Here is a 20,863-nt window from a genome sequence, read left to right as displayed (position 1 = left end):
GCAGTGTCTTCCCCCATTGAAGAGATTAATCATGAAGTGGAGTCAAGTAGTGCTGCACAGAGACATTGGGGATATCTTTGAACACCTCCTCATAAAATAGTGGCCCCCCACAAACCTCTTTTCCACTTCAGTCAGGGATATGCACATATTTTGGAACAGGTTACTCCATAGAACTGTGCTTACATTGAAGAACCTTGATAGTGCCAAAGACCCGCAAGACCTAAAATTCAACCTGCAAGTTCCACAAATGTATGAAGTTAGTAAAGGTGCATAAAGATAGATAGATAGATATAAAATCAGATATATAAAATGTCCTACGCAGTCCCTTGTCTGTGTTTTTATCTTAAAGGCACTAATTCTTCACCAACACCTCATTAAAAAAACCATGTTCTTAGCAGTAGCACTTGAAAGAATTCAGCATCAAAGGAGGCTGTGGAGCCCACAGGTAAGGAACTATCAGTGAAAAGAGCAGGGCTTTTATATATAAACAGAAGCATCAAATGCCTTGAAGGAAAAAGCCACAGGCAAATATCTAATTGAGGTATATAAAGTCCTTAATGAAACAGAAAATGCCAAGTTGAATTAGTATTTTTAGACCATAAGAAATTATGAGACAAGGCATGTGGGAATGCAAATTGAAAAAAAAAATGAATTCAGAATAAAGATCACTGGAACCAAGTCCCTCAGAAAACTGTAATGAGTAGAATTTCTAAGTGAACAAGATTGCCAAGACGGACACAATGGGGATCACTGAAGGAACACTCAGAAATGCTATGGGGCAGGAGCACACAGTGGAAGGAGGGTCACACAAAATTAACTTCTGTTATTTCCATGAAAATTATGGCATACCCAAGTATGGCAGTGTGCATTTGAGCTTATGGTTACCTAAGGAGCTGCATCCCCATACTGGGGTCCTCACTGATCAGCACACTGAATATGGGGCTGTAATAAATACAACTGAAGATCTTGTGGTTTAAATTTAGATGTCATTGTTTCATGTATGTGAAGAAAATAGCTCTCCGATCTAGGGTGTGGCTACATTTCAAGCTGGACAAGTAATTCCTAGCTCAAGGAGATATAGCCACGCTAGCTCAGATCAAGCTAGCATGCTAAAAGTGTAAGTGTAGCCATGGCAGCGCGAGCTGCAGAAGGGGCTAGCTTCCCCAAATACATATGCATTCAAAACACTAGGTATGTATACAAGGTAGCTAGCCAGCCCTACTGCTGAAGCTACACTTGTACTTTTAGCACGCTAGGTCGATCAGAGCTAATGCGAGAACATCTCCTTGAACTGGAAATTAATTCTCCCACTCCAGTGAAGACATACCCTTAGAGAGTAAATTTTCTCTAGTCTGTAGTATGATTGTGCTAGTAGCATCACCAATTATTAAGGTTGCTGACACTTCCCATTAAAAGAGCCTGTTTTCAGGGGCTTATAACTTTGCGAGATTTTAACAGTTTGGACTGAAATTTTATATATTGAGTGTTGCCTCAGGCTAAATTAATTTTTTTTGGGGGGGGGAAGAAATCAGCCCAAATTGTTCAGCCATTCCTGAGACCAAGACTAGGAGAAAACACTTTGTTTTGCCCACATTAAAAAATTCTCATAGCTTTTTCTTTGAAAAGCTCTCACACCTCCATGCTTTGAAACACGGACTTGAAATTTGACAGAGTGGCCTATGTATCAGGGATGTGCCTCTGAAAAGTTCACCCACACATTTGGCCAGGAGATAAGGCTCTGAAAAACTGAAGTTCACACATGCTCAGTAGAGACATCTTTGCTTTTTTTTAAGTTAATTTTTTAAGCCAAGGTAGAAAAGGACTGGGCAGGGACCAGTTGGAGGGGACATGGCAGAAGGAGTTAAACTTAGAGCAATAAGAGCCTGTGACCACTACCACACCCTCCCATTCAGATCATGGAATGGAAGCGATATTGTTGAGTCTAACCCTTCATCTGCAATATAATTAGACTGTATCATAATACATGTACAAAAAGGGGGCCCAAATTAAAGTGGTACAGGCAACCTTAATTCTGGCATTTTCTATCTCCTGAGTTGACTTCACAACCTTAATAGTGTTATTTTAATGTAGTTTTTGTGTGTATGTGTACAATATTACTATCTATTTGTATTTGTCCTGTGGTACAAAATCAAGTTTTCACCCAGAGGCAGTGTGATGTCACCTGCATCTTCATAGGTAATATGATGACAGTGCACAACTGCAATGCATGGGGACTCCCAAAATAAATTCAGGCCTTGTTAAACAACAGTTAGCAACTACATACCATTGAATAGTCCTGGGCTAGGGTTGTAGAATGCAAAACAGACCTGTGAAAATTTGGACTGCCCTGAAAATTTCAGGACAAGTGATAACCAGTGGTGAACTGGAGCCGGTTCACACCAGTTAGCTAGAACCGGTGGTTAAATTTAGAAGCCCTTTTAGAACTGGTTGTTGAGTGAGGGACAACCGGTTCTAAAAGGGCTTCTAAATTTAACTGGCCAAAAGTGGTGCCTTAGGCGCAGACTCCATGGGTGCTCCAGCCCTAGAGCACCCAAGGGGAAAATTTGGTGGGTGCAGAGCACCCACCGGCAGCTCCCCGCCCCACCCCCCCAGCTCACCTCCATTCCGCCTCCAGGTCCTCCCCCGAACGCACCGCCCCTCTCTGCTTCTCCGCCCCCCCCCCCCGGCTTCCCACGAATCAGCTGTTCGCGTGGGAAGCTGGGGCAGGCTGAGAAGCAGGCCGCGGCTTCCTGCTCAGGCCCAGGGAGGCGGAGCGGAGGGCAGCTGGGGCGGGAGGGGCGCGAGGAGGGCTGCCCGCCCCGCAGCAGGTAACCCGGGAGGGGCCGTGCAGGGGAACCGCTTCCCGCCCCAGCTCACCTCCGCCTCCCTCGGCCTGAGTGTGAAGCCACCGCCTGCTTCTCAGCCCTCCCAGGCCTCCTGCTGAACAGCTGATTCGTGGGAAGGGGGGGTGGAGAAGCAGAGCGGGGCGGCGCGTTCAGCGGAGGAGGCAGAGCGGAGGTGAGGTGATCTGGGGCCGGGCGCGGGGCGGAGAGCTGCCGGTGGGGGCTCTGCACCCACCAAATTTTCCCCGTGGTGCTCCAGCCCCGGAGTACCCAGGGAGTCAGCGCCTAAGGGGGGAGGGATAGCTCATTGGTTTGAGCATTGGCCTGCTAAACCCAGGGTTGTGAGTTCAATCCTTGAGGGGGCCATTTGGGATCTGGGGCAAAAATTGGGGATTGGTCCTGCTTTGAGCAGGGGGTTGGACTAGATGACCTCCTGAGGTCCCTTCCAACCCTGATAGTCTATGATTCTATGATAAGGTGCCACTTTTGATGTGATCAGTGGGGGAGCGGCCACTCCCCCTGCTCCTCCCCTAGCTGCGCTCCCCCACCCCTAGGAGCCAGAGGGACCTGCCAGATGCTTCCTGGGAGCTGCCCCAAATAAGCACTGCCGGAACTCCCCACCTCGCCCCCGGCAGGTCCCTCTGGCTCTTAGGGGTGGGGTGGGCACCCACTATGGTGCCCACGAAACCCTCCTGCCTGGTTCTGGGGGCAGACGGGGACAGGGGAGGGGGTGGATGGGGCAGGGGTTCGGGGGGGGGCATCAAGGAACACGGGGGATTGGATGGGGCAGGAGTCCCAGGGGGCGGGGGTGGGCAATGACCCCCTCGTGGGGTGAGGAGGGAACCCGTTGTTAAGATTTTGGCAGCTCATCACAGGTGGTAACCCTAGTAGGAACGGCTAGGAGACCTGAGGTTGTTTAAGACTCGAGATTAGAGCTGCGTCAAATTTTTCCTCTGAAACTTTTTTCTAGAAAAAAAATATGCAGACAAGGTAATAGAGCTTTCCAAGACTATTATACCCTGTAGGGAAATAATTCCTTGTTCTTAGAGAATGAGGTTGGGGGGTTGATTTGTTTTTTAATAATTACAAAAGGATAATCTAACTTTATAAGTAAAATAAACACCTTATGATCACAGCCAGGATTCTTTTTGGTGACTCAAATCCACATGATTTGTTCTCCCTGTTGAGGAATTAAACTCTGTGTCTAGAAAATCACTCTTACAGCGATTTAATATTGCAGCGTGTTCAGGAAATGGCCTCTTTTAATTTAATGTTTAGACACGTATGCCAACAGCAGTTTAGTTTTAGACATCATAATAGCCTCATTATCAGACAGCATGGTGGGGATTTCCATTCTTCATCTGGGAAAATCCAAAATAAAATGCAAAAGTTTCACTTTTTCATACAGTGCCAAAGCTTTATAAACAGTGTCTTTGAAGAAATGTTATCAGCATGGTTCTGTATCCTTAATCGTTTATCTAGTAAATAGTTAACAGTCTAGTAAAAACTCAGAGAAACAATGGGAAATGCCCAAAGGCAAAGGTCTTTGGATTCAAAACTTCTACATATTTCATTCATGCATTAACAACTCAGAAGGATCATTTGATCAAAATCAGTTATGAACAGTGAGCAAACAGAAGCTGAGCCATGCAGCTTGCCATAAAATGGCTGACGCTCATTTTTCTACTGATTTTAATGGAGGGTCTTTTGGAACACTGTCTTGTGTTATATGACACATGCTTATTCAAACACAAAAGAAAACGAGGACTCAATCACAAGGCTCAGCACAATGCAAAGATTCTGGAACTGCTTCTCTGTTGCAGTAAGGAGCCTTTATATCGCTCTGGTAGCGTAAAGGGCGCAAAAATGGTCTGTGGGAGGGTCCCTCTTTGTAAATCCCCTCTGGTGTAGCACTGTTAGAGCTGCTGCCATCCACTGTCCTTGGTGTGAAGGGGCAAGTTGGGGGCACGGCTAGAACACCGATGATAAAGCTATTCTCTGTGTGTCGCGGCCCACCGGGGGTAGAGTAGACCTGAGGCTCTTCTAACCTACATTGGTGGTTGTGCACCAACCCCAAATGTCCCCAGACCACAAGAAGCACAAAGATGTCTCATACCCAACTTTGCCCCCCTGCTGCCCTCTATTCAGGGTCTTAGCCATGGACGGACTGAGAACTGGGGCCTCTGTTTCCTAGGCCCTAGTTTATCATTTAAATTGATTATTCTGATGCTGACAATGGTTACAACTTCCCTTTGTAGGTAGCTGGTAAATTCACCCGGAAAGGGACTTTTAAAGATTTGTGTAATATTGGAATAAATGTTCATATAAGCTATAAAACATTTCCAATAATAAAGGCATTTTATTATTGGAACCCAGACCCTCTTAAGATTGAATCTTGGCTCTGACTTTTCAGATGTGTGTACTGGTGACCTGCAGCTCCCACTGATTTCAGTTGAAAATGTGGGAGCTCAGCATCCTTGAGAACCAGACCCAACATAGAATCATAGAATATCAGGGTTGGAAGGGACCCCTGGAGGTCATCTAGTCCAACCCCCCGCTCAAAGCAGGACCAATTCCCAGTTAAATCATCCCAGCCAGGGCTTTGTCAAGCCTGACCTTAAAAACCTCTAAGGAAGGAGATTCTACCACCTCCCTAGGTAACACATTCCAGTGTTTCACCACCCTCTTAGTGAAAAAGTTTTTCCTAATATCCAATCTAAACCTCCCCCACTGCAACATCTTTGTCCTATGCCCTTCAGCTCAACATGCATTTAAGGTATTTCCTATAAATCCGGAAAGCCCAGTTAAAACCAAGAGAGATGGAGAACTAGCAATACATCTGCCAACCATCACCCTGATCACTTTGCTTGGGTGTCGTGTCCCATTTCCCCCTCACCTTTCATCTGCTTTGTATCTTTCAGAAATAGGTTCTTCAAAGCAGGGTCTTTCTATATGTATATATAGCACCTAGCAGATTTTGGTTAATGAGGGTTATAAGGAGAGTAGTTGCACAGGATAGAACTCAGGAGTCATAATATCAAACTATTTTATCAGTACAGTACCAATTGTTAGGGAGTATTGTTACTCTTACAGGTTTTGTTTTGTTTTTTTGGGTGACATCTGCTTTATTGGGTGAGGTGTGGCATTTAGGAGTTAGCAGTGGGCATTTAGGAGTTTGGCTTCTTCTTGCCAAAGCCCCGATTGTACTGCATGTGTCTCTCGGCACGGCCAGTCTCCTCCTCCTTCTTCTCTTGCTTGGCAACCTTGGGAGTCTGGCCTCTCACCTTCCCAGCACAAGCCAGGGAGCCATGGACCTTACCATCCAGCATGCGAGCAGCCACTTCCAGGGTGGTAAACTCTCTGATGCCACATTGCCCAATGAGAGATTTGTCCTCCAAGGGAGTTCCACCCAAGAGAACCACCTGATCCTCAGGTGCCGTGCCCTCCAGGGACTCAATGTGAGCCTTAATGTGAGCTACTGTTTCCTGTCCAGACACCTAGGGTGTGCAGCTTCTGAGCACTGATGAACAGCTGCATGGTTGCTGCTATGCACGAGACGCCACCCCCATACAACGTCACAGGAAGTGCTTTTAAAAATACTATAATCTTCCACAATAACAGTCTAACACAACAGTACGCTGTCATAGGACAATATTTGAGAATATCACAGAGTCACTTTCCTCTCACGCTGATTAAGGTAATTTATTAAAATAAGTAAGCAATATTATCCCTAAACCAAGTCTCTCTCCCTCTGCTTCACTGCAGAGTTTCTGTTAGCACTTCTCCCAAACCCTCTTCTGCCTAGATTCCTGCTATAAAGAAATAGTTCTCATCTTCACAAGTAGTGTTTGAGTTATTACTATCGTAATATAGATGCATTGTTGCTAACACACAGGGCTGGGCATCAGAATTGTATTGTATTCAAGGCCTAAAATTCACTGTGTGAATTCAGATGAGTCACTTAAAACTACCTGTCTCACAAATACCATCACAATTTCACAGTCTGCCAAACTCAAGACCATAAATATTCCATTTTAATTTATCATTTTGGGACAGGGATGCTGCAGAGGGTTGGTGATTTTCCTAAAAAAATTGTTTATCCAACACTAATCTCCACCAAACTAAAACCTATTTCTGAGCACACTTGTACCTCACTGCAATCTTGTCTTATTCACTGTCAATCTAACAGCTGATTGTGCCATCAATAAAAGAGAGGACTTATTTACCACAGGACATGGTTAGGTTTATTTGATATAAAACTCTGCCCATTCCCTGATTGATCAGTGTCACAACAAACCATGAAAGTGAGGAGATGGGAATGATTTATTGCTACAGCTGTCAATAAAATGGGGATATAGATTTTAAAGCTCCTGTAATTTGATTTTATTAAATTTATACACACACACACATATATTACAACTAAAGGAGACTGTTTAGCATATATGCCTATTGACTGTCATATACTCAGCTCTACCTGTTTGTGCTAACCAAAACCCAATTTACTTGGATAAGGGCAGAGGGAGTTCATTATTTTTGTATTTAGAAACATTTCTGCAACTTCAGTTTATGAGATATACATACTCAGTTTCTGATTTGATGGTATTTGCAGTATGGACCCCAGTTTTAATGCTGAATGACACAGGAGGAGGTCTTTGCACTGACAAACTAATTGTGTATGCAGTTGTATTATTGTTTATTGTTTCTATTGTGGCAGCACCTGAGCATTTTAACCAAATGTTAAGGCCCCATACTTTGGTATAGCATTTACTGTGGACATCACATACACCATTAATGTAACTGAATACTGTACATGGCTTCAGTTTCATCCAGTGTCCTGAGATTTCTCTTCTGGCCCTAATAGGACGATAGTTCCTGTATTACATTTTCAACAGTGCAAATTGTATGTTGTGCCTGCACTCTTGTGTGGAAGAAAATATAGATTGACTCTCATTTTATAGCCCCTTTGCACTTTCAGGGATCTGTAAAGTGGTCTTAGAATAAATACGCCCTCAGCCTCTCCATTTCATTCAGTGGTGTTTTTACACTTTCATAGCATCCAACAATCAATAGTGTCACTCATGGATTTAACAGTACTGTTTTCTTTTCCCCAAGTGTCAATGCTCTGACTTCCTTTTAGTGTTGAACGTTGTGGCATGGTGTGTGTTTTATATAAAAGTCACTTGAAGAAGGAGCCATTAGGTGGGTGATCTGTCAAAATGCAGTTGTGTAATGTAAGCAAACTGGTGTTCTGACTGATTTTAACATCTAGCTATACAATGTCACCAGGATATAATTCTTCTTTCCATACAACCTGTTCAGCTTCCTAGAATCATTGCGCTGAGCTTTTAATGCTCAATTCAAATCCAGTTAGCTTCATCTCACTTGGCCAGGTCTTATACCCAGGTAGTTCCACTGTTTTCTGTCAGCTCACTCCTGAAGTAAATGAGATCAGAACCTGTCCCTAATCATTCAACCAGCAATCAGAATCAAAGTTTACCTATTAATTAGAAAAATCACCTCATCTAAATAAGGATACTGTTGTGACTAAGGGTACTTTTGTCCAAAATAATAAGGTGTTCAACGAATAGGGGTCTGCACTTATGAAGGAGAAGGCAGCAGAATTGGTCGGGAAGGTTTGCCGGGCTTGTAACAGGGAAGAAAGAGACAAATGAGCCACAAGCCGCCTCCTATCACCCGCTGCCTGTGTGTCCTATTTTTATAGCGTGTTCACCACTGTAGTATATAATTAATAACCCCTATCTTCAGAAGGGCAAGAGATATATTCAGCCACCTTCCAATGCCCTTGCTATCTGTTGTTGCTTCCTCCCCAAACCTCTGATTCTGCTACTTCCAGAAGGGGAGTAAATTACAGGATGTAATCTCTCCAATTATCTTCCCTGTAGCAAGCCAGGTGTTTGTTTCTGAGTGACTGTTTCTTGCATAGCCACAAGGGTACTGTGATATGCTTTGGGATACAATGTTACTGTCATAGTAAACTCAAGTATTTAACAAAACTTTGCCTAGTATTTGTATTTTCCAAGGTAAATATCAGCGAATTACAGAAATACAATATACGGTCCTGTTACTCAATGCCTGCCTAAAGCAGTATTGGAATCTGATTTTTGCATGGTGCCTTTCATACTGGTATTCAAGCAGTTTGCAGTGGAATAAACTGATGTAGTGACTGTGTAGGCAGAAGCAGCTGCCATAAGGCTGTTAACAGACTCTGCTTTACCCAAGAAGGAACTGTACCCCATTGCACCCTTATTCTTTTTCAGAAAGGGCAATAAATTGTTCAAGCTGGACAGTCAGAAAGACCTTTGTTCATCCATTCATCCAAAAGATGGAGAGCGCTTGAAAAAAATGAAGCACTCTAGAACTCAGCTTATAGGAAGGAATGACTTAACATTTGTACCTGCTTTTACCCTAGAAACCGATACTGGCAAAAGTGTATAAACTCAATGATACGAGATAATGCCAAATGACAGAGTGCTGTCGTCTGAGCAATGCCATCCCAACTGCTAACGTCATAAACCATGACAAACAGTCCAAAGGTTTCCTTCTAGGTCAAAAACATCTATCAAGGCACTTCTATGCCCCTCTCACCATAGGATCTGAGAGCCTCTCAGACATGAATGAATCACAACAGCTCTAAGAATGGAAATTGAAGTAGAGAGAGAGATCAATGGACTTTCTCACAATCACATAGGAAGTTTGAGAATTGAACCCAGATCTTCCAAGGCCCACTGCATTATCTTAACCACAAGATCAGCCTCTTTTTAAGTGCTTTGACCAAACATACCTCAAACAGGGTAGGGCAGTGAATTATCAATTTGAATATATATCTCCACATAACAAAGCCATGGGAAAACAAAATGATGAATGAAAGAAAATATGTACCCGTTATTTTCCCACCTTGCACAAGGTGGTGACTAAGACAGGAAGACTAATTTTTTTTTTCAAGGGCCTAATTCTGAAGTCTTTAGAACTGCACATACAGTTGAGGGCAGATTTTGGTACAGGGCATCTATTTTGAATGTCTGATCATCCTAAAGGAAAGAGGACTTGGAGATTTTTGTAGCTCCCCACCAAGGAACACTAGCTTTCAGCTAACATATGAAAGAATTCTCATTGATAATTAAAAGAACAGTGAGTGGCAGCAATATTTTAAGAATGGGCTCACGAAAGGACAAGAATTCCCTTTAGACTTGGAGACACTCTGATTGACAGGATTTATCTGCAGACAGGAGGGGTGAGGGAGTAGCATATTTCTTTACTTTCCCATTTAACAGAAAAGGTCTCCTGTAACCATTATCAAGAGACGAGGCAACGCATTTATACTAAGGTTCTCTCTCGTGGAAATGCATATTTGTTCCTAACCCTACAGATTGGATAAGCACAGGCTCACAACTTGTGTCATTTGAAGAGAGGGGAGATCATATGGAGGGTTTAGGGATAACTGTACTTGGGAATATTTTGAAAATACCTCTTTTTTTCCCTCTCTCCTCCCAGTCCAGTCCATTCTAAGGGGAAATATTTGCTCTTCAGAAGTATTTTTGAAGGATACTGCCAGGATAAGTGATCTCTGGCAGGGATTATAAAGTAGTGTCCAAAGATGGAGCAGATTCCACCAGAGGCTGGAAATCACCCTCACTTTCCTGCCTATTCAAGTCAGGTGTTTTGACTAGGAGCCCATCCAGCCCCCTAACGAGGGCACCACTGGGAAAGAGCGAAGTTACCCTCTTTAGTCTGAAGTTGAAATCTGTCATTTTCTGTTATCTTACTACAGTAAGTTAGCTGCTTGTTTGAATTCAAACAGTCTCATTCTTCATGCTTAAGATTTGAATTTCAGCGACACATTCCTAGACTGCCTCTGAGCTCCAGCAGGCATCTGAAGGGACCCTATAATCGGGGGGCAAATGGGTTGTTTTAAATGCAGCAAATGATTCTTTAGGAGGGTTTTGTTTGTTTTTTAAATAGCATAAATACAAAAGACGTATTTTGTATCTGAGGAGGAGGCACAGGTTTGTACAACCACATTTTGAGGTCAGTGGCAAATGCCATCTTTAATCTTTCACAAAGCGGGAGTGGCCAGGAATGACTCAAGCCCTGCATTGATACAAGCAGACAAGTCAAAGCTGCAACCTGCACTTTCAGTCAGTGTAAACCGACAGTGGGATTACGTGTGTCAAAGTCACACAGTGCATTAGCAGAAGTTAGGGAAACACTTACAACGTGTAATTATCACTTAAACAAAGCACACACAAAGCTCAGCACGTAACCATGTGGACTGAGCATTTTCCTCCATTTTCTTACTAAGTCATCAGAAAGTGGTCATAATAAGACTGTCATGTTCCGATGAGGAGTATATTCTCCTTAAAAATGTCTCACTTGAAATGCTATATAAATATTTCATTATGTATATTTTTCAAAGTTAAATATTTGCCTCCCCCCACCTTTTGCAGCTGTAAAGATCATAGATCCTCCAGAATCGTCAGGTGATGATATTTTATCAACAGACAGAACTTTGCCTTTCTTTATTGATTCAAGTGACCACACCACCTCCCTGCCTGAAGAAGTCATCATAGCCACATTACCCACTGACCAAATCACACTACTGCCAGCAGTGATTAGTCCACCTCACAGCCACTCCATTATCATAGATCAGTCCTTTGAAATAACCAGTTCACCAACGCCAGCAGCTGATAGCAGCATCCCTACTGGCTTCAAAACAGGAGTGCAGGATATTGCTGCAGAACTGGACAGAGTCCACACGATGAGCACAGCAACGATGGATGAAGTAGAGTATGGCAGTGGATATATTTCCGGGTTGGCGAGCCAGCCAGCAGGAGCCACTCCGGCTCCTACACTGAAGTATGTAACCACTAGCTCCATGACAACGGCAGCCAAAGGCAAAGAGCTGGTGGTTTTCTTCAGCCTGAAAGTAACCAACATGCATTTTTCTGATGACCTCTTCAACAGGAGTTCTCTGGAATACAGGGCACTAGAGCAACAATTCATGCAGCTGGTGAGTAAAAACAGATAGTCTGCGATGTATAGTATTTGAGCACACATTAAAGAAAAAAGATTTTCCTTGTTAGCTTATATTATTGCTCCCCAGATTAGCAGAAGCAATAAAAAGAGACAAGCTACTGGGGCATTCATCTAGAAAACGGATTTATTCTGACCAGATCAGTAAGCTAAGGAGGAGCTGGAAAACACAACTGTATGAAGTAGAGCACAGTATAGGGCCCTGTCGTCCAGTTTAATAAAACACCTTGAACTACTGTAACAAGTAACTTTTTTTTTAGTCTGTGATGCTGGCTGGATAACAGATAGCAGTGGTTTATGAACGAGAATACATGTAAAAAAAAAAGAGAGAGAGAAAAATATTTACCTATGCAAGAAACCACACACACACATTCTTGGCAAGTAATTTTAATTGGATTTTTCTTAGCTCCACTTCAGTGGTATGGTAACACTGATTACACCTAATAAATCCAGCATAAGGATTCAATTCTTATCAATCCTTTTAAAATACATCATGAGTTATCAAAGTGAATGTGATTAGATATAGATTTTCCCCAGAGATACTGCTGGACCATTGGACAACAGTAACATGCCTATTATATCGTGCTCTCACTTGCCTGGATGGAACCCTTTGAAAATAATTGAAGTTGGCTTTTTAGTGAGGTGATTTTTCTTTATTCAGACCCATAAATTTCCCAAACACTGTGTTTCATTACAAGGAAAACTAGCGTCCATCCATCTCAGTTCACTATTGAGAAAGATGCAAATACAGAGACTAATCAAGGCAAACAGAAAACTGGACTTGGTAGTTAAGCACTATTATTAAAGCCAGAAAAATAAGTTGGTGATTCAGGTACCTGGTAATGAAAAGTGAATATAAGTGAAATTAATTGCAGCTAGGCATTGACGGGGATTTAAAGTAAACCAACTTCCTGTTTTGCAGCTGCTTCCATATCTTCAATCCAACCTTACAGGATTTAAGCAACTGGAAATACTTAACTTCAGAAATGGAAGTGTGATTGTCAATAGCAAAATGAAGTTTGCTAAGACTGTTCCATACAATATCACAGAAGCTGTGCACTGTGTTTTGGAAGACTTTTGCGATGCTGCAGCCCAGCGCCTGAATTTGGAAATTGACAGTTACTCTCTTGATATTGAGCCAGGTAAGCTTGTGTTACTAAAAATGTAAAACCAAAAACTGTACAGCTGACCTTTCATAGCACTGATACAATTGATGGCTTTACCCAACACAACTGGAAAAAAGACATTTTTATTTTAAAGACTATTAATATTGGGCTTCCAGTATGTCAGACTGCCCTTGATCTTTCATTTTAGTAGGAAATTATGGCAACCAGAAATAACTTGGGGATACTTAGAAACTTTCCCAATTATGATAATGTTTATCAGGCTATCAACACACTTTTAAAGTCATCAGCAGTGATTGGAACACATTCCATCTCATAAACCCGATCTCTCCCTGATGCTGTTTATTGACATATTCATTCCTCATTTAGCATCATACTTGTAGAGTCCTATGCCACCATTTTCTCTACTGTTTTCCCATAGAAATTGAAATCACCTCAAAAAAATCTACAGGTTTAAGACATGTTTAAATCTTCTTGAATTAAATTCAAGTAAATCCCCTTTCATTTGTGAAAATGAGAGCCATCTAGTGGAAACAATGGTGTACCACAACTAAATATTCAAACAAACAAATCTCAGCCTTCTGCAAGAAGCAGCCAAAAGACCTGTCAAAGCCATTCGCAAATACCTGCAAGTATTTTTTAATCATCAAACCAAAGTGAAAATATGGCAACAAATTGTGATGGTCACATTGTCCAGCCAGAATTATATTAAGGAAAATGACACAACATTACAGGAAAACATGACACAGTATAGCTCAGAAGAATGTTTTATGCCTAACTCTAACAGCTAAAAAGTGATAGCTTCAAACGCCTGAAAACTACAGTGCTGATGTACACATTGAGTAAAACTTAGCTAGAACCTAGTTCCTGTGGTACTGATGCTGCCTTTGACATCACAGTAAAAAATCACTTCCATGAAACTAAAATATTATAGTTAAAATGGGGAACTTACAAGGGGACATGAAACTAATGTAGATGTTAATATTTTAATCAATGAACTAATTAGATGAACAGCTCTATCACGATCTCTCAGAACCCTACTGAAAAGATTTTAGTTAAAATATCCACTGATATCCTCAGGAAAAATAAGTTCATTTAACAAGCTAAAATAAGCAGTGGGATAAGTAGGAGGAGAAGAAGAGCTCAGATATAGCCTGCTTTCATGAGACTAGCCTTAAAGGTAAAGAACCAGAGAAGAAAAAGACAGCATCTGACTCAGAAAGCAGAATTGTCTCTAACTATGTGCTCCCATGATTCTCCATACAGCATCCTTTACTTTAAAGAATGCATTCCTTTAATAATGCGAGAACAGAAATGTTAACTGATAACTAGGGAGACAGCCAAATGTAATCTGAGATGAATGCACAGTACAATGCATTCAACCAGTTCTCACTACAACAATTACTAAAGGGATGCTAATACAAATTGTATCTTTGCAAGCAAATGCATCTGAACCGAAGAGATGAAGATGTAGGGAAATAAAATGAGAAAGGGAAAGCTCTCCATGTAGCTGTGGAAAAGGCAAGGAAAGAGTAAATATTAACTTTAAAGACTACAAAGAGATGCAGCTGAGAGAAATGAACTACCTGCAGGACTCACTGTTTCCATGTATAAATTACGAAGTGGTACAGATTCCAGCAAGAAAGTAAAACAGGATTGCACAAATATTTAAATGCATGATGTCAGGTTACCTCTGCTTAACATTAGCCAGACTGCTATGAGGGGATCCAAACACAACTCCACGAACTCTTAGCTTGCTGGGGCTAGACAGAGTTCAGGTATTGTCCCTGGCTTTGGGCCTCTAGGCACACACTCCATGTGTGGCCTTCAAGTCTGACATCCCACTTGACAGTGTGGACCCCGCAGCCCAATTGCCTAGGCCCTGAAACTAGTGCCATATCCTCACGCATCCCCAGCAGCTCTTGCATATTCCCCAGAATCCCACTGGAGTTGTTGGCTTTCTGGTTTGTCTTCTGGTCTACCTCTTCAGGGGCACATGACAGTGAAAGCACAAAGACTTTGCACAGGACTCTAAACACAATTTACTCTTTACTTAACAGCATGAGAAATACACAGCTCTAGTCAAAAGACATGCATTTCCCCTCCATCAGTTACCTCACCATTCTGGAGAGTTCTTTGGGCTTGGACAGAGGCCTCTGGGATGCCTGGGATCCTTCTCCTGAAGCTCAGTGTCTCAGCTCAGAAACATGGAGCCTCTTTCCCTCTCTAGATCAGCTAACTTTCCCTTACCTTGGTTGATCCACAGTTAAATTAGATCCCACTGCTACAAAAGCCTTCGCATTTCCTTCTTTTCTGCCCGAAACTTCCTGTGTTCCCTCTCTCTCGCTCGCTAAAATGACCCTTTCTTTTATAAACTGCAGCACCCTTTTTCAGGTGACTTCCTTATCAGCCTCAACAGGTGATCACACATCCCTACCAAGAGACAATGCTAGCAAGCAACCTCTCCTCTGACAAACCAGTTCTCCTAGGTAAAAGGCCAGTCTTTTGTCTCAAGGTTTTCACCTGAATAGACAACTATTTTAGTAGCCAACCATTGTCCCTCATCTGGTAGGTACGTGCTACAGGTCTGTCAGCAAATAGTGGATCCCACATCCAGATAGAGGCATTCCAAGATACAACAATTTCATAACAACCACCAGAATTCATAAGTTGTACATAAACAGATTCCCCAACTCATTAGCCATGGAAATGGTCCGCCCGTAGTCTGGAAAGCATGTTTTTCTAAGGCCCAAGTAGGATCAACATGACTCCAACCTGAATCAGTCAAGAGTCTGATCACTATCTTGAAACACCATTTTGAAAGTAGTAAGTGAACCTATCAATTCTACTTTGTCCTTAGCGAACAGAAATAATGGTAAATCCTTATTTCATGGCTGCTATTCCTTACATGAGCACAAAAAGCAAGCTTTCATGACTGGTATTCCTTACATGAGCACAAAAAGCAAGCTTCTTGAATATTGTAAAAGTTAATTTTAACAGTTTAAAAAAGCATTCTGAATATATGCCCCACCGTTTGTGAAGAAGAGTGAATAAATTTCACATCAGAGGTATAGTGTCATCAGGAATGATGTTGATGGAAGTGGTGGCTTCTCCATTTCTTGCAGTCTTCAGATTAAGACTGGATGCCGTTGTGGACGATATGCTTTATTCAAATGCAGGTTATTGGGCACATTACAGGAGTAACTGGATGAAATTCAAAGGCCTGCAATGCACAAAAAGGTCAAACAAGATAATCTAATGGTCTTTCTGGCCTTAACAATCTACGAGTCTAAGCATAATCCTAATTCTATTATGTCTATTACACACACACTTTTTTCCCAAAAATATTTAATCAAAATTTCAATTTATTTTGACAATTTTATGTATTTATTTATTTTATTTTTACTTATAAGCAAGCTAAGATAGACACTAGTGAGAGTCATCTAGTCAATAACTAGCCTTGTAAAATGCTGCTGGGAGTCAGGATGACATATTTCAATGGATCCAGCTAGTATTTTTTGTTTCTATCTAACAGGCTTTTTATTTTATTTTTTTAAGAGAAAAATTGTTTCTCTGTGAACATTGATACAGAATTCCACTCCAGGCTAAAACCTGTTTAAGTTATTTCACTTCCTTCTGTAAAATAAAAGCTAACAATTTTTGATTTACAAACGTATTGCTTTGCTACAAAATGATTTTTTTAATTTTCATTCAAAAATTATTAATACAGTAAAGAATTTTTTCTATTACATTTAGACAGGGATTTGTCAGCCTTTACAAATATTTACTTAATTATTATTGCTGACACAATGTGTTTTGTTGTTGTTGTTTTGGTTCAGACTTAGTACAATACAAAGTTCTTTGTTCCAATAACAAAGTGGATGCCAAAGTGATATCATCTTATGAGTACCAAAGATGATTTAAAACGGTCTCCCTAGTCTTTAATTTTATGGAGAAGCTAATCATGGAATTATATAGAAGGTTAGAGCTGAAAGAGACCTATTGATCATTCAATCCATTTCACTACTTGTATAGGCAGATATGAGCACCCTTAAGCATGACTGAGATTTTCAGTGCCACCAGGGAGGACTCAGTGTTCAGTTCTCATGGAAATTGATGGCACTGGTCAGCCATATCCTCTAAAAGCTTTGAAAATCTCAACCAACAGGTTTATAGTTATTAGTAGGTAGGCTGTCCAATGTGAATCCTCTTCTGAAACTAAAGATTTGCCTTTCTAGGAAAAATAAACAGACGGCCCATTATTGCGGAGATAACATCCCCGGCTGACATTTTAAGAGCTGTTGATAGTTAATCTTTATACAATAGACCCATGCTGATCTCTACAGCTATGGTAAAGGCTGCATTTTCTCAGTTCGGTTTAACAGTTCAGGCTTCTCATATGCACCTTCGAAGCCCTGTTGAATTGTTTGCTATTCATTAACTGTATCCTCGGGGCTAAGGAGTTAGCCTGGCTCTCATCTCCCTCCTCCTCTCCCATACTTCCTTCCAGGTGCCAAATGATACTCCTACACTGGATCTAGCCTTCCTCACCAGTGCCTCCATCTAACAGCCGGGTCATGCCGGGAAAACTCATGCTGAGTCCCCTGCTGACTTTTTGAGAGAGGCTGGGGATGAAACCTGGCAACAGGAGGAAGCAGGGCAAGGCAGTCCACAGGAGAATTAGAGGTGCTTGGGAGGAGGAAATATGGCTTCAGGCTGCAGTCCTGGCTTTGTCCTTTCTTCTAGCATCCATAGACCTTCGTCTTCCCCAGTACAGTGTCTCATGGCAGCCTCCTTCCCAAACCCAGAAAACCAGCAAGTGGTGATGGTGTCATACACCTCATGAAAGGAGATAAGGTAAACCACCTTACTTCCACAAAGCCATTCACACATGGATCTCCCCTCGAGAATGCCACCATTTCTAGCTAGTAGTGTCACCCTGTGTACAACATACAGGGACGGTGCAGTTTTTTCCTTGCCCTTAATCAGATTGCAAGCTACTTGTGACAAGAATCACATTTCTTGTATATATATGTGCAAATATAGTACTAGCACTCCCCAAAAGTAAAAGATGATGGAATCAGAATACCCACATGCAAAAAAGACTCTACAGTTCAAACATAAAAACATGACTCTGAATATGTGGGAAGGAAACCGATTGTGCAAGAAAATATAACATAGCAGTTTTCTGTGGTATCTGAGGAAAGAAAAATGTACATATTCCTTTTATGCTGAGATATCCCCACCAATTGATATAGAAGGAGCCTGGCTGTAGTGAATCTCTTTTGTTCTCTGTAGCTGCCACAAGTTCTGCCAAGTACACTGAGATAATGCATCAACGCATCCACTAATAATGTCTCTATCTTATTACAGCTGATCGAGCGGACCCATGCAAATTCATGGCATGTGATGAATTTTCACAGTGCATAACAAATGAATGGACAAAAGAAGCAGACTGCCTTTGTAAATCTGGTTATGCAAGCCGAGATGGACTGCCATGTCGGAGTCTATGTGAGATGCAGCCACATCTTTGTGTTAACGGCGGAAAATGTGAATTAGTTCCAGGAAAAGGAGCTGTCTGCAGGTAGGCAAATTATATTTCTCAATAATTCTGCTGAACAATAGTTCCTGAAAAATCAGTTACACAAAGAGTTGGAATTGAGATTACCCTTTTTCAGGAGTATCAAGAGCAAGCCAGCGAGTATAAAATTCTAGACATTTTGATCTAGATTGTGGTATTGTTCCATTGACAAGCTACCTTAGACCATGAATAGTTCCACTGAAGTCAGTGGGACTATTTAAGGATTCAAGTACTGCACAATATCAGTAAAAGCATCACACAGTCTAGTTCTTTATTAGAAAGAGTACATTTATTAGAAAGGAAGCATCATTGACCTAGATTACAAATAACTTGAAATTATATTCTTCTTGGTGGTTCTTGATTTTCAAAATGCAACTATTCTGACATTTTGGAAAAATCAAACAACATCAGTTCACATTTTTGGCTATTGGTAAATAGGTATATCTGTGAGGAATTAACTTTTGGCTGGTTTGTATGAAATACATTTTAAAATACTATTGTAAGCATATATATATGGCATCCACCACTATAATAGCTGGCCAACTTACAAGGCATATGTTGAGACAGTCAAGATCTTTGTATGATCAAACTTTGTATGCCCAGAGTTTTCAAAGTAATCAAGTGAGCCAGGATTCCATTAGTTGGGAAGGCATGATGTTTCTTGCAACTCTTTGCAAATTTGACCAGACATCATAAATATTTCCACAGGTAGCAAATTCAGGAGTGTGGGCCAGTTACTGAGAATGTCATACAATCCAGATACACAAACTTCCCCTTATGGCACCAAATTCTAGTGTTCAAAGGGAGTGTAGATTGTACAGTAGGTCAAAGACTATGAGGCTCTTACACAGGATGTCCAGAACCTGAGTGTTACCTGGCAGTTGATTGACTGCCATTGTAACAAGCGGAGTACAGATCTGATTAGCCCTGTCAATCATTCTTAGTACTGACCTCAAGAGGTCAGTATATGCTAATTAGAGCATTTAATATCAGCTACAAACAATAAGAACATTGAACAATTTCTGCATATCATCATGACTGTAGAAGAATTATCCACTACATTGTATACGGTTAGTGTTTAAAATGTACAATAGTTGAGTTACCTTAACTCTTTTTGCCCCTGTTGGCTTCTTAAGGCCACATCTACACTACCCACTGGATCGGCGGGTAGTGATCGATCTATCCGGGATCTATTTATGGCATCTAATGTAGACGTGATAAATCGATCCCCGATCGCTCTGCCGTCGACTCCAGAACTCCACCAGGGTGAGAGGTGGAAGCGGAGTCGACGGGGGAGCGGCGGCCGTCGATCCCATGCCGCGAGGACGCGAAGTAAGTGATTCTAAGTCAATCTAAGATATGTCGACTTCAGCTACGCTATTCTCGTAGCTGAAGTTGTGTATCTTAGATCGATCCCCGCCCCCCCTTAGTGTAGACCAGGCCTTAGAGAAGAACGGGATGTTGACGCTTGAAGCTCAGATTGAGTTCTGAAGGGACACTGCTGAATTCCCTATATGCAAACTCACGGTAGCAGACTTGCTGTATTTTGCAACGATAAAGTTAGCTTGGATCTAATGTCCATAATATATCAACCCAAGATCATGATTTTGCAGGGTCAGAATTTTGTCCAGAGAGTCAAATGGCCTAGCTTAAATGCAGATAACGAACATAATGAGAATGCAAGTTTATTAAAAATAATGAATACAATGCCTTGAATTGTGTCTGGTTACATACTTATATAATGCCAGGATAAACTTTAAAAGCTTGTGCAAGCAAAACCAAGAAAGGTATGAAAACAGCAGATCATTGATTCCAATGGAAGTACTTCCAAGTAAGAACTTGGTAAGGCATGTCGAATTCAGTCCAATGTTTGCTTCATTTTCAAAACTACTTCAAACCTCACTGATTTCCACTTCTGATAATTTATGAACCTACATTCTCATAGAAAAGCCAGAGGTCTCACCCAACATCTTGGGAGAGGTTTATTTTATAGTAAAGTAGCATAAAGCTTTAGACAGCACTTCTCAAGTTAGAGGTCACTGATGAGTAGTGTGTAGGAAAGATTTAAAAAAGAGATATCATTAGAGAGGGAACAAATTTCCAGGGCATTCAAGTGCAAGGTTTGGTTTGGCCTCATTATAGAGCTAGGAATCAGCCACAAAGCTCTGTTCTATATGCAAACTTCCTTAAGATTCAGGGGTGGGGAGAGAATACTTCAGTCTCCAATTGTTTTATATTAATCATCATGAACTTGAAGATATAGT

General features: G+C 41.5%; 1 protein-coding gene across 1 annotated transcript in view; it reads left to right on the top strand.

Moving 5' to 3' along the window:
- IMPG1 (interphotoreceptor matrix proteoglycan 1) overlaps positions 1 to 20,863 on the top strand; it is a gene marked incomplete at its 5' end in the record, with an annotated part of 93,632 nt that overhangs the window by 66,570 nt on the left and 6,199 nt on the right. The window contains 3 exons of the mRNA XM_084624917.1: positions 11,309 to 11,871; positions 12,817 to 13,036; positions 18,392 to 18,602. Of these exons, the coding sequence (XP_084481043.1) occupies positions 11,309 to 11,871; positions 12,817 to 13,036; positions 18,392 to 18,602 (994 nt within the window). The remainder of the gene's footprint in view (positions 1 to 11,308; positions 11,872 to 12,816; positions 13,037 to 18,391; positions 18,603 to 20,863) is intronic.

This window comes from Lepidochelys olivacea (genome assembly GCF_965140295.1).
Source record: "Lepidochelys olivacea isolate rLepOli2 genome assembly, chromosome: 3".
Taxonomy (NCBI): domain Eukaryota; kingdom Metazoa; phylum Chordata; order Testudines; family Cheloniidae; genus Lepidochelys; species Lepidochelys olivacea.
Note: the sequence above shows the minus strand (reverse complement) of the source record. Positions and strands in the feature narration are given on the sequence as shown.